The 14167-nt window shown below is 37.7% G+C and overlaps 1 protein-coding gene across 1 annotated transcript; it reads left to right on the forward strand.

The window, feature by feature from the left end:
• Window positions 1-1854: 1854 nt before the first annotated feature.
• LOC135652702 (probable LL-diaminopimelate aminotransferase, chloroplastic) lies at window positions 1855-7955 on the forward strand. The gene is made up of 9 exons (XM_065173873.1): window positions 1855-1967; window positions 2047-2126; window positions 3953-4069; window positions 4927-4989; window positions 5176-5279; window positions 5457-5508; window positions 5787-6107; window positions 7189-7395; window positions 7467-7955. Exons 2-9 carry the CDS (start codon window positions 2079-2081, stop codon window positions 7593-7595), a joined length of 1041 nt encoding a protein of 346 aa, XP_065029945.1. The 5' UTR covers window positions 1855-1967; window positions 2047-2078; the 3' UTR covers window positions 7596-7955.
• The last annotated feature ends 6212 nt before the right edge of the window (window positions 7956-14167 follow it).

Consider the following 14167-nt stretch of genomic DNA (forward strand, 5'->3'; position numbering starts at 1 on the left):
GTTTCTTCATAATCATATTGGATGTAATTTAGATCTTCCTAAACATTCCGTGGAATCATGTATTTAGAGAGGACAACAAAAGTGCTCCTTGGCCAATTTCTTGAATTAGATTGGATATGGAATGAGAATTAGCACCCCGAATTGTTTTCAATTTCACAGTTTGTAATAGGATTTTCAAGTAATGCAATTATTTTTTTTCTCTTCTGACAAAACAAAAATCAAGCCCTCCATCAATTGGTTACATGTGGAGATTAGACTTTTTGAGGTGATAAAGCATATGAGTTTGAGATCATGGTGGAGTGGTCCTTTGGTTCCCCTTGGATTGGATTTGCACACTCTATTTGTTTTGCCCATTAGATGGTTGCTGGTGTCACTAGACAATTCTTTCGTTTCTTCTTTCCCTTGACGAACACGGGACAAAGGTTTCATGATGGCCAAAGCTTCAGGATCAGAGCACTAACTGCTGTGTTGCATGCATGCCTTTCCTTGTCAATCTTGGGATCCCATCTTTTTGATGCATGGGACCTATATTACATGATGGACAGCTTTCATGTAATGCAGTGACTGTGTAGCACTGAGTAGTGGTTAAACCCATATATTTCGTAGTTTATCATGGTATCTTGCCTAGAGTAAGCCCTCTTCTCTTCACACAACCTTGTCAGCGGAGGTGCTCGACGCCGATGCTGCCACTTTGCGTTGGTGCCTCGACACTAGTACTTCTTCTCCTCACACAACCTTGACAACAACTACACTTGTCACCGATGCTGATGCTCCATCCTCGCCATCATCCTCGCTAGCAACAGCAAACCACCTCACTGCAATCGTTGTTGATCCGATCTCCAGATCTGATTCCGCTGAGACTTTGTCATCCACCACCGAATCACTATTGGTAGAATTTCCTATCGCAACCTTTGCTCACGCCACAGCAGTCGCTCCCGCTGTAGTTATTGTCGCTACGCCCACTACATCGACACTTCTTCCGTAGGCAACACTTTAAAAAAATAATTGCACGATTTACAACTGAAACTGAATACCATGTCATCGCTATCGTCGCTGAACTCAATTGGGTTACAAATCTACTAAAGAAACTCAACGTCAACTCCACGATTACTCCTACAATCAATATGATAGCAGATAAGTCCTAAGCCAGTTGAGAAAATCTCTCAGTAGTTGAGGAAATCCTCCTTACTGATAAATAATTATCAAAAGCTCACAATCTAAATGAACTATGTAATTATATTTCATACATTCCATAGTTTATCAAAACTCACGTGAGATAGGAATTTGATGGATTTATTATTATGGACCCAAGTATTTGAATATTTGGTTCACCCTAAATAAATAATAAATGAATAGATTAATCTTCTCATTAGATCATATTATGATAAATTATTAAAACTGATACAGTAGTGGATAAGATGCGAGACTCAAGTAGAAGAAATTTATGATGCTAAAGATATATTATGATGCCACCATTAGACTAAGCTTGATAAGATTTAATTTTGGACTAAATTGGTCCTTAACGACTTGAAACCCTTAAATGGGATGTGTCTAAATTAATTTAGTTCATAAAATTTGATGAGTAAATTACCATTAATTTGGACAAAAGATTTTTAGGCTTAATAAATTAATAAATCATAAATTGGACATAACATATTGTAGATTTTGTATCGATTTCAATTATATCCTATCTATTTTTAGACCTAATTAGACATCCAATTCAAACTTTTATTTTCCTACCCGCATCTGTATTCTTATTCAATTTAAACGGATTCGGGTATGCGTCTAGCCCCGTGATTTCTACCTGCCATATATAAGACGCACGGTTTGAGAGGCATCGGCGGCCGACTCGTTCGCCCCGTTTGGGGTTCCATCACGATGGCATCGTCCGCGCTGCAGATTCCCGCGGCCATCAAGTCGAGCTCCTCCGCTTTCTCCGGACGGCTCCCATCCACCAACAACATCGGGTTCTTGGATCGCTTGAGCTCCATTTTCATCCCTTGCAGTTTGATTACAGTCTTTTCTCAGGGCATGATTTGGTTGCAGGTCGTCTACGGTATCTCTGTCGGTTAGGAAAAATGGGGTTTGCAGGTGCGTGGATGCTCCTCCTGCGGAGCAGTAGACCGGTAATTCTATATACTCCCTTCATTCCAAAGTATTATGCTGATAAGTTTTGGTTTGTCGTCGCGGGCATACATTTTTAACTCGGCATATCAAGATTGCTGCCCTGATAGCCAGTATCTCGGCTATTCTGTTTTTTGTTTCAAGTTAATCGATAGAGTTCTTGCTGCAGCAAGTGCCCGTTTACTTTTCTGTACTTCTGTAATGTTTTAGGAGCTAATTTTCTGCTCCATTCTTCAGATTCGTAAGTTTAGTTTTTCAATAAAATTATCGTTTCTTAGCGTTTTCGGGTAGGATGGGTGGAACCATTTTTAAGAATTTAGGGAGAACATTCCGTAGCTCAAGCAAGTTCAGAACTGGGAGATCATAAATACATAGAACAAAGTTCGGAACTTTGGCCTAGGTCAGGGGCATGTTAGGCCTTCTAAATATAATCTCGTGGCAGGATGGAAGGCTATATATTTCAGTTTGACAAAGCTGAACTTAGATAACTTGGATATCCAGCATATCCCAATGTTGTTAAAAGGGGTACTTATGTATCTGAAGTAGTCCTCGGTATTGTTAGCTACATGTTGATCTTGGGTTTGGAACAAGAGATTGAACAAATGAAAGGCCCAATCACTATGAGCACAGAACTAAATGTGCAATTTCATGCCCTTTCTTTTCTGCCACATATGTGTAGCTACTTGTTCTGGTAGGTCACTTTATCTGCATTTGTTGCTTCTTGTATTTTACATAACATAACCAAATCCTTGGTTTTGGAATGCTTTGTTTCAAAAAGGACTATATATTTGATGAGGTGAACTTGCAGAAAATGTTCTTTTGTGTTTTGCTTGATTCTGATTTAATGCAGGTGGTTTTGTTGGTGGATAACTTTTTCTTTGCATACAGGCTAATCAGTTTATTTCATTACTTGTTGTTACTGTTCTTTGCACTTGTGTTTATCAGAGAAATGTATTTTTTCATGTTTTTAATTATCTCATTATGCGTAGTTGGATCAGCCTATCTGCTCATCATTTATCTGTGTTAATATCGATGACTTCAGGAGAGGTCAACAAGTCTAAAAATGCCCTTATTCTAATAATGTGATAAAATCAGTTGCCTAGATAACATGCATCATGGTCATGCTGCTGTAATTCATTTCACAAACTGGCATGGTAAAAAGTTTAATCTATGGTTTATGACCTCTGATGAATCATGTTGGGGGATAAGGAACCTTCCTATCCACCTAGCCACCCTGCTTAACTTATTTCCATTTTTCCACCTATGACACCACATCCTCATTTCTAATGTATCGCTGCCCATCCAGTGTTTCTTGCACCCATTTTTTGAAGTGGTAATCAGAGTGCTTGATCCCTAAATTTTATTTTTGTATTATATGGAACTGGATATTCTTTGAAGGCTTAATACCAAGGAGTGTACCAGTATATATGGCAATAAATTTATGCCTGTTACAACGGTGAATACCTCATGTCTGTTGCTTGACTATGCCACCCAATGATTAGTTGAAATCTGGTTAGTTACTAGTTCTGAATTGTGCTTGGACATGTTAGCATGCTGGCAAATCATGCTTTTCGATAGCATTTGAGCATACTATGCTATAATCCTAGAGCAGATACTTGTATATACTGTGCACTTTTAAAATGTTAGCCTTGTATTCACTTTTTCTCTTCATTGTTATGACTTATGATGCAAGAGATTTAAAATTGCTACCTAACATATTTTTTAACATATTGTGTCGAGTTTCCAGGTTTTATTTGTTTGACTGAATATTATTTTCTGTTGCATTACGTTGGAACACTTATGTTTTTCTCAAATTGCTTGAAGCTAGATCGCCAGAAGAAGAGCAGCACACATTTCAAAGTACCCTGATGCACAAGTCATAAGCCTTGGCATTGGTGACACCACAGAACCCATTCCAGAAGTTATAACTTCTGCCATGGCTATGGTAAAACTTGTCTCTTGTATTGGAATAAACGTGATCTTTTATAGGTTATTTATATTCTTTATGTTATGCCAATGTCTGCATAAACTTGAATTTTATAACCTTATTATATGTAGAAATACTGATACTATGTTTATTGTAAATGAAATGCATTGCTGCACAATGATCTTCAATTGAAATACATCAAATCTAGTCTCATTAAAAAACTATAATTCTCATGATTCTCTTTTATGTTTGTAATTTTGTATGATTTTCTTAAGTTCGTGAGACACTTGCCAATCAATTTTGTATATGATTGTTATTTTCATATTTATCTACTTTTAACCAAAATTTGTCGAACAAAGTACTTCTTGAATGTAGTTTTCTGCTTGCTGAGAAGTTTTATAATAATCAAAGCTATGGTGAGAGTGATGACATTGTGTAAATAAAGTTGTATTTTCACTAAGGTTCATGTTTAACAGCAACAAACAGATGAAAAGGAGTTGTATCATATCTAAAGTCTGTCATATGGCTTGTGTCCGAGGTCAACAACAAATACAACAACAAGATGCAAGGTTAGATGAGGTCAAATGGCAAATCATTGAATATTATCACAAGATGGCATGAGGATGAGTCTATTATTTCCAGAGAATCAGTTTGTTAATTAACTTGACAGCTCCTGAAGTTTTAACTAAAACTTCACTTTCTTGGTTACAATTTTTTTTTTCAGTGGTTTCTGTCAGTATTTTTATAGAGATTTTACTAAAAGGTTAACAATATTAGACTTTTAATTTAGTGTAGGTCATATTTGTTTGAATTATTCATGGATCTTTGCTTATTCTGCATGTATAAAAATTGAACTTATTATATTATTTATGCAGAGAGCACATTCTCTCTCAACTGTTGAGGGATATAGTGGTTATGGAGCTGAACAAGGGGACAAGGTAACTAATTATAGTGGTTATGGAGCTGAACAAGGGGACAAAGTAACTAATTATATTTCACACCATTCTCTCTCTCTTTTTTTGTTTTTTAACCACCTTTTTCTGTAACAATTTGTGAATTCTTTGAAGTTGAATGTAATATGTATTGTTTTGATAATTCGTTTACTTGTTGGACTTTTTCTGCAGAAACTAAGGGCTGCTATAGCCTCAACATATTACAAAGACCTTGCTATTGATGAAACTGATATATTTGTCTCAGATGGTGCAAAATGTGATATATCTCGGCTTCAGGTTGTTTTTCGTTTCATGTTTTCACTTTGTTTTTGTTCTATTTCCTATATTGAAATTGATGATGACTAATCTCTATGAGTCTACAAGTTGAGGAACTTTTTGTGGTTCAGAGGGAAGGGGGTGGTTTGTATGGATAAACTGGTTTTATACGCCTTATCTTTCTTATACATTCTACGGGTCCTTTTTGGATCTGAAGTGAAGATGGCAGTTCAAGATCCATCGTACCCTGTAAGACTACACTGCACACCCTTAATTTATGCTTTTCTCTCTTTTTAATTATAGAAGGCTACTTTTGAAATTTGTACATGGTTAATGCTATTATAGTATGTGGTTTTGATTCTTATTTGGAGTAGGAGCATCAACAATAGGCATTTGTATTCAGTGGATAGGTTGATGTCAATGCAACGTGTATATTTCTATGTTTATGGTCATCTATTAGGGAGTTAAATCTTCAAACTTCAAGGTATATGTAAAATATGTCTACTTAAGGACTACTGTTATTACAGGCATATGTAGATTCAAGTGTTATTGTGGGACAAACTAGCTTATTTCAGAAGGATATTGAGAAATATGGAAACATTGAATACATGAGATGTGTACCTGAGAATGGATTTTTCCCAGATTTGTCAACCATTTCACATGTTGATATTATATTTTTTTGTTCACCAAACAATCCCACGGGTTCAGCAACAACAAGAGACCAGCTGATCCATCTGGTTCAGTTTGCACAGGACAATGGCTCAATTGTAGTTTTTGATTCTGCTTATTCCCTGTATATTTCAGACGACAGTCCACGTTCTATTTATGAGATTCCTGGAGCAAAAGAGGTGAGTTCAGTGCTGGAACAATCTTCTTTTTGCAAACTGACTTACGATTATAGTAAAAAAAATGCAATATTATGCTTAAGTAAATGCATCTATACACATGATTATGGTTAGGATAGATTTATATACTGGATGATATACAGACTTTTACCATCTGACATCATTGAATTAAATAATAAAAATTAAAATGAATGGCTGATGTTAGTGTCTAGCTTTATGTTTCGGTATTTATGTATTGGTTTGACCAGTGTATGAGACCTTGCTTATTGCCATCTTGAATTTATTATCTGTATCAAATGAAATATTGTTCACATGATTACATACTTATACCAAGGTCCAAGCTGTACTTACCACCTGTGAAAACCATGAAGAACCCTTTGTTTTTCCTTGCATTCAGTGAGGATATTGGATTAATACATTTTTATTTCTGATGCATACGTACAAATGCCAAATCCTAGGAATAAATGTTGGAATTTGCTTTTTAATGTAATGGGAGCATCCTAGGGTTCAGACTGCATTAATGTCTAGAATTGTATTTCCAACCATTCAACTTGAAATGCTGCCAACTGCTGCTGTCTATCTAGGTGTCATTTTGTATATTTGTAATTCTATGTTTCATCCAAAGGTTTCATTATTTGAAGGATATTGTAGAGGGTGGTCTTCGGTACAATACGGTAAAGTTGCTGATTTGCAACCTGGGAGACTAGGGTTCAACTCTTGATTTTGAGAGGTACGTTCACTTTCATTGGCGCTCCCCAGACTTATCGTCAAGAGCCGTGCATGGTGTATACACCCTATAAGGACATTCTATAGCAAACAACTGCTTCTTTTTGCTATGTGCTAAACATGGAGGTTTCTGAAGCACTTGACTTGACACGTAGACTACCTTCGTGTATCTAAATCTGAGCAAGTATCCATTATGTAAATGCTAATCTTGGAGCTCCACTAGTGAATATATTCTTAGAAGTTACTTGGGTAAGAAAATTAATATCAAACCTATATGGCCTCAACTTCCAGTTTCAATAGCTGCAGCATCCATTTATTTACATTAAACTATGAGGAAAAGTGAGCTTTTCTTTTGTAGGTAGCAATTGAAACATCATCCTTTTCTAAATTTGCTGGATTCACTGGTGTTCGCCTTGGCTGGACTGTTGTCCCGAAGGAACTACTTTTCTCTGATGGTTTTCCTGTTGCCAAGGATTTTAATCGTATAGTTTGTACCTGTTTTAATGGTGCATCGAACATAGCACAAGCTGGAGGCCTGGCTTGCCTTTCTCCCGAGGGTCTGAAGGTTAGTTTTGTTGACATTGAGCTGCTTAGCATAGGTGATACATGCTTACCAGATTCCTTGGTATTGTACAGGCCATGGTTGAAACAATCAAATTCTACAAAGAGAACACCAAGATAATTGTTGACACATTTAAATCGCTTGGCTTTGATGTTTATGGTGGGAGAAATGCTCCATATGTTTGGGTACACTTTCCAGGCTGAAGCGGGTTTGGATGTGGTCACCACCCCAGGAAGCGGGTTTGGACCTGCAGGTGAGGGCTTTGTTAGGGTCAGCGCCTTTGGTCACAGAGCAAACATAATGGAAGCTGCCAAAAGAATCAAACAGCTTTACAAGTGATCTAGATTGCTGTTGAAGACTGTTTTGGAATGGTACAATTGTGATGCAGCAACACGTTGGTTTGGTTTGTTCATCATCACATGTCTCGATTTTAAAAAGATACATTTGTTCGCAGCGAGGAGGAATAAGCAGCCTCTAGGGCAAAATATGAGACACCGTGAATTTTCTGTGGCTTTTGGAATGTTCTGTAAGGTTTAATCACAAGGCTATCATGTTTTTGTTGATTTTATTTGAGAAATGCCTGTTTAGTAGCTGAATTTACTTGTTCTTTGGTAGAAGCTTTTTGATGTTACCTTCTGATTATGATCAACTCATGCTCTCATTTAGCACATGAAACAGCATAGTTTTCTGGATTTTGTCTGTGCATAGGAATATGATTAAGTAATATCGCAAAGGCATGCAACAAGGAACGGTAATGTGAGACAGGTCCTAGAGAATGCCTCTCTCTCTCTCTCTCTCTCTCTCTCTATGAAGTCATGTTTCATGGGATGATTAACCCTTGCCCGTATCCTTTTTATCATTTGGACTCTAGTCATCATACCTAATAAGCTCAAGATGCTACCGCCATAGTTCATACCTTTGTTACAAACAATTGCAGACTTGTCATGCAAATGCAAAATTTATAATAATTATTTTTTGTGCAAAGATAAATGATGAAGACATAATTTGATCGATAAGGGTGCATATGACAATATTTAATTCTTAGCTGACATGCTCCTCATTGGGCAACGTTTGATACATTTGACGTTTTCCGAAATGTATGTATTAGGTGACATTTGATACTTAGCTCAAGGAGAACATATTGAGTAACCTTTTATACCAAGGATAGGGCACATTGGACAATCTTCGCTTGGCTTAAGAATGACACATCATATAACAATTTGACAGCAAGTTAGAAGTTAATGCTCGTGTTGATCAATCTCTTCGTTGAGCATAAAGTTGATGAGCCAAAAAAAATAAGAGAGAAGTTGAAGAGCAAAATTCAAATGACAAGACGTCTAGTAGGTAAAACAATATCTAAAGTTATAAGGGCCCTTCCCGAAGCAGGAGAGGCACACTTTCCATTTTGAGCCCTCGAGCCTTTTGAGTTCTTAGCCTTCCCTACCTCTAGTCCATTCGACTTTCAAAGCACTTCTCTTCTTTCTCCGGTTCAAGCCAGGTAATGGCCTCTTTTGCTTTGTTTAAGTCCCAAATCCCTAGTCAACAAATGGTTGAGGGGGTTGAGGTGAATAATCTAAGGTTAGGAAGGGTCCGATCTTCTTCTTCTCCAGAGGGGATGACAAGGGTGAAGGGTTTTTATGATCAGGATTCCACCTTGATTTCGAGTTCTTGAAGCACTAGCACATCAAGTGCTCGATCGCTATTGAGTGCCAAATGCCATTATCTCAACTTGCAATTCGTCCCTATAAGTGATATGTAGATACTTGTGCTTACATGTTGATGCTTTGGAGGTTCGATTTTAGTTTTCACTTCATCGACTCGTTCAAACGTGCCTTTGCTAGTGGAGAATATTACATTCTCATATGTCAAATATTGTCATGCTAACATAACTCTAATCTTAAATCTTTTCTATGTCTATTTTTGAATCTATAAGAGAGCAAGGGTACTGTCATGTAGCACGAGAAGGGTTTAAAATCAAGAGTGTCCTGACCTCTAATAAAGGTCGAAAGGGGTGATTTTTTTTATATGAAAGAATCGAATTTGGGATTTTAGTTTTAACTATTTGCCTAGTCCATCTCCGATTCCCGCTTCTCTTCTTGACCTTTTAGGAAAATGGTTAGGTATTTTAATTGATAAATGTCTTATCCTCTTTCTTAGCCATCAAATCAAATGGATGGAAGACTTGCTGATTGGTGTCGCCTAAGCTCGATTCCTCTAGGTACATTTTTAGTACCTTATTTCTTTTCTTTTCTAGTACTGTTCTCCCAACACCTGACTTAGATGTTTTTATTGCAAGAATTGATCTCAAGATTCTGAAGCAAGAGAAGGGAGCAGCCTTAGCCACTCATGTTGACCCGAATGCCCCTATCACTCCTATTTCCCTAACCGAGGAGTTGAATCCCTCCATGACTCCTGCAAAAGGGAGTGCTCCAACTGAGGTGCCACTAAGGAAATACTATGTTGTGGTGAAGAAGAGGTTGTCAAGAATTTGTGACATTGCTCTTGTGAAGAAGAGGAAATACAACAAGGTTTTGAGAAGCCAGTAGCCCAATGCTCTTGTGCCCAAGGGAGGACGACATAGAAGAAGTCAAGGCATCAATTTACCTTTGACTTGTGCAAACACAAGTTAATTCCTTCACCAGGGCCTAAAGGTGTCTAATGTGACATGGAAGGATGAACATAGTTGGTCGAGTACCTATGAGAATCCTGATTTTGGCATTGGATAAGAAGGTGTGCCCTCTAAGCTATTGATTGACTCCAGAAAGTGGGGTTGTTACAGTTCGATCTTTTCTTTCTTTATGTTGGTTTTCTAAGACACTTGTTTGTTTGGTGCAACACAACCACTATCTTATGGTATTGATCGATCGAGTTTGATTGACTCACAAATAATTACTAACCTAGAGGCTAGGGATTTGGAGGGCATTTAAACTTATTGAACCCTTTTTAACCTTCAAACCCATACGGTTTCTACTCGAGTTTTGCTCTAATCGGATTCTCCCGGAAAACTCTTTCTCTCTCAATCTAAATGACCATTCTAAGGATTTGTTTAACTCACTGCTAGAGAGAAGGGCATTTGAACTTTTTCATCAAATCCCACATATCTATAGAAATTTAGAGATATACAATCTCCCTAACTAAAAATATTATCTCACACGTGTATTCAAGTTTTGTAGGTTTTTGTGCACCAATCTTTGCATGACGATGAATACCTTTTTGAAAAAATTAGGATTTTTATTTTCTGTTCTTCCGCTGCGCATGTGATGTCACCCTTAGATTTCCCAACAGAGTCTTCAAGATAGCAATCTCACCTTAGAGTTTTAGTATTCCATCCTCCATTTAATATTTGTTCTCTTAAATCATCTTCAACTGGTATGTCAGTCAGGTATTATTATACATGAGGTTCTCTACATATTTTTGTGCCTAGATCAGCTTTATTTCTTAATCAACTAACTTGTCCTCCAAATCTTTAGCCAGGGTCATTTAGATTGAGAGAGAAAGAGTTCTCCGGGAGAATCCGATTAGAGTGAGACTCGAGTAGAAATCGTATGGGTTTGACAACACTATACTCGATATACAATTTTTGAGATATTAGATGAATGAGGGACTATAGATACATAGCAACTGAGAATAGACATGTCCAATAGATTGGATTCCCTTATATCGTCTAGGGACTACGGCGTAGTGCCATAGTATGTCCGTAGTCGATGAATCGAGTGAATTATTATGGAGATAATAATTCATTGAGCCAGAAGGAGTTATGATAGGTATGACTCATGGCCAGCTCGATATTGGGTATAGAGGGTCACACACATATGGTAGGTGTTGCAATGAGTATAGGTTCAGATATGAGATATCCGTCGGAGCTCCTATCTTATTGGATATCCAATAGGCCCTTGGATTATTGGATCCTATGGATGAGATCTAATAAGAGCTAATAAGAGATTATTGGATAGACATCCACTAATCTAAGAGGCTTGGGTAGTTGGATGGAGATCCAATACCCAATAGGGCAGGATCCATTAGGGTTAAGTTGACAAGGAGCCTCTATAAATAGGAGGGAACCAAAGTCTTATAGGCTAGAGCTTCTCTTGATTGCCATCTCTTATTCTTCTCTCCCCTTCTCCTCCTCAGATAGTAGGCCTGGAGATTTGAGAAGAATCATTGTAGCCCTACTGTGTGGATCACCACTAGAGAGGAGGACGCTTGACCTCCTTCATCCTCTCCTACATATCTACAAGGATTCAGAGATATACGATCTCCCTAGGTAAAACATAATATTTTATATACGTAGTTTTCGATTTTGCAGATTTTATGCACCAATCTTCCTTTTTGGGAAAAAGTTCTCTTCGAAGATAACATTGCAGATTCACTGATGAAGCCATTGTCTCATATTGTCTTTGAGCGTCATAGGGGTTTGATGGAGATTAGACACGTAGGTGATTGGCTTTAGGTCAAGTGAGAGATTACTAGTGATAGGTGCCTTGCAAGCCAATCATATGAGTGATGACACATGTGACATGATACACACTCTTTTTGCTTATTATTTCTTTATATTTTTCTCACTTTATATTACCCATTACATATATATTATGATATCCATAGATCTATGTAGTGGAAATTAGATCGTGATGAGATGATGATAATGAGACCAACTCGCTATTTTTTTTGATAAGTTGACCAACTTGCTATTAAATACAAACCCTAAATAATCCTAGTCGTAGGTTACTCGAGAGGGACATCAAGATAACAGGATAGACTAGTGTGTTGTATATCCATCTATATGATAAAAGCATTTGATCTCATAATTGCTCGTGTGGGGACACTAGGGATACAGTACAGGTGCCAATTGGAGAATGAGTTCATTGATCGATCTGCTCACAGAATATTGGATGGTTGATGATACCTCATTATCAGATAGTGATTTCATCATCCTAGTAGTGTATCTGATCCTTAGACTTGAGATACCAAGGAAATAATATATGAATACTCCACTCCTTGATGCTAGTCATAGGTGCTCTACAAGCCAATCACGTGAGTGATGACACGTGTGACATGACATGCACTCTCTTTGCTTATTATATTATTTGGTATTTTATCACTTTATATTGCTTGTTGTATGAATATATATTGTGATGTCCATGGATCTGTGTAATGAGAATCAAATCATGATGATATCACGATAATGAGGCCGATTCGCCTTTAAACATAGACTCTAAATAATCCTGGTCATAAGTTACTTGAGAGGGACATCGAGATAACCCGATATACTGGTGTACTATATACCCATCCATATGATGGAAGCAGCTGGTCTGATAGCTACTTATGTGGGGACACTAGGGATATAGTGTAAGTGCTTATTGGAGAATGAATTCTCTAGTCCTTAGACTTGAGAGACCAAGGATGTCCTATATGAGTACTCCACTCTTTGATACCGGACTTATAGGCTGGCAAGTTCTAGATCTAGCACAGCTAGTCATCGAGAGTGGTAGCCAACCTTATGAGGGCTATAAAGTGCCGATAGAGGATCATTCGCTCTCGGTGTCATGAGAGGAATATCTCATGTGCTCTTGCTCAGACAAATCCCTGGTCAGGGTCATTTGGACTGAGAGAGAAATAGTTCTCTAGGAGAATTCGATTAGAGTGAGACTCGAGTAGAAATCGTATGAGCATAACAATACCATGTCCGGTATACGATCTCTGGAGTATTAGATGGATGAGGGACTATAGATACATGGTAACTAAGGACAGATAGTTCTAATGGATTTGATTCCCCTACATCGTTTGGGGGCTACGGTATAGTTACCTAGTATGTTCGTAGTTGATGAGTCGAGTGAATTATAGAGATAATAATTCATTGAGTCAGAGGAGTTCTAATAGGTATGACTCATGGCCAATTCAATATTGGGCCTAGAGGGTCACACATATATGGTAGGTGTTGCGACGAGTAGAGGTTTATATATGAGATATCCATTGGAACCTCTATCTTATTGGATATCTAATAAGCCCATAAATTATTGGATCCTATGGATGAGATCCAATAAGAGCCACTAAGAGATTATTGGGTAGAGAGCTATTAATCTAAGAGACTTGGGTAGTTGGATGGAGATATAGTACCCAATATAGTAGGATTTATTAGGGTTAAGTTGATAGGGGCCTCTATAAATAGGAGAGAACCAAATGGCTATGGGCTAGGTTCTTTTTGGTTGCCTCCTTCTATTTGTTGAATCTCAAATTTTGATGATAAAATCAATTGATGAGTTTCGATCTAATTTGTGTTTTGAGTGATGCAGGACTAACTTCGATCAGAAAAGGAAAATTGATTAAAGCAGAAATAATCAGATGTTGGGCCAGAGTAAACATGTCAGAAGATTGGATGTCGAGCCGGAGGATCGGTTGACGTTTTGGTAGAAGGCTTTGGTTCGTGAATTCGGGCATCAGGCCAAGAAGATCAGACATTACGCCAAGGAGATCAGATGTTGTGAGAAGACAACATGCTGATTAGGCAATATGCCGAAGGAGAGGACGATGCGTCGAAGGATCAGACGAAGCACTGGAAGAACCAATGACATGTCGGACAACAAAGGATTTGCTTGTAATCAATTATGTCTAAATCGAGTTAGTTTAGAGTCTAATTGAGTCGGTTTAGAATGTAATTAGACCAACTCAATTAGGGGCTAACTAGGCCCAATTTTGGGCTATGTTGAGCTAAGTGAAAGGCCTAAACACTGACCCAACAAATGGAACCATTGTGGTATAGTCTCCGAGATTGTGTCAG

This window comes from Musa acuminata, chromosome BXJ3-11 (genome assembly GCF_036884655.1).
Source record: "Musa acuminata AAA Group cultivar baxijiao chromosome BXJ3-11, Cavendish_Baxijiao_AAA, whole genome shotgun sequence".
Taxonomy (NCBI): domain Eukaryota; kingdom Viridiplantae; phylum Streptophyta; class Magnoliopsida; order Zingiberales; family Musaceae; genus Musa; species Musa acuminata.

What these genes read in the sequence shown, in the direction of transcription:
- LOC135652702 (XM_065173873.1), top strand. Translation starts at nt 2,079, where the DNA reads ATGGGGTTTGCAGGTGCGTGGATGCTCCTCCTGCGGAGCAGTAGACCG. An exon ending in TCCTGCGGAGCAGTAGACCG is followed by an intron (nt 2,127 to 3,952) that starts GTAATTCTATAT and finishes GCTTGAAGCTAG; the next exon opens with ATCGCCAGAAGAAGAGCAGC. An exon ending in TAACTTCTGCCATGGCTATG is followed by an intron (nt 4,070 to 4,926) that starts GTAAAACTTGTC and finishes TTATTTATGCAG; the next exon opens with AGAGCACATTCTCTCTCAAC.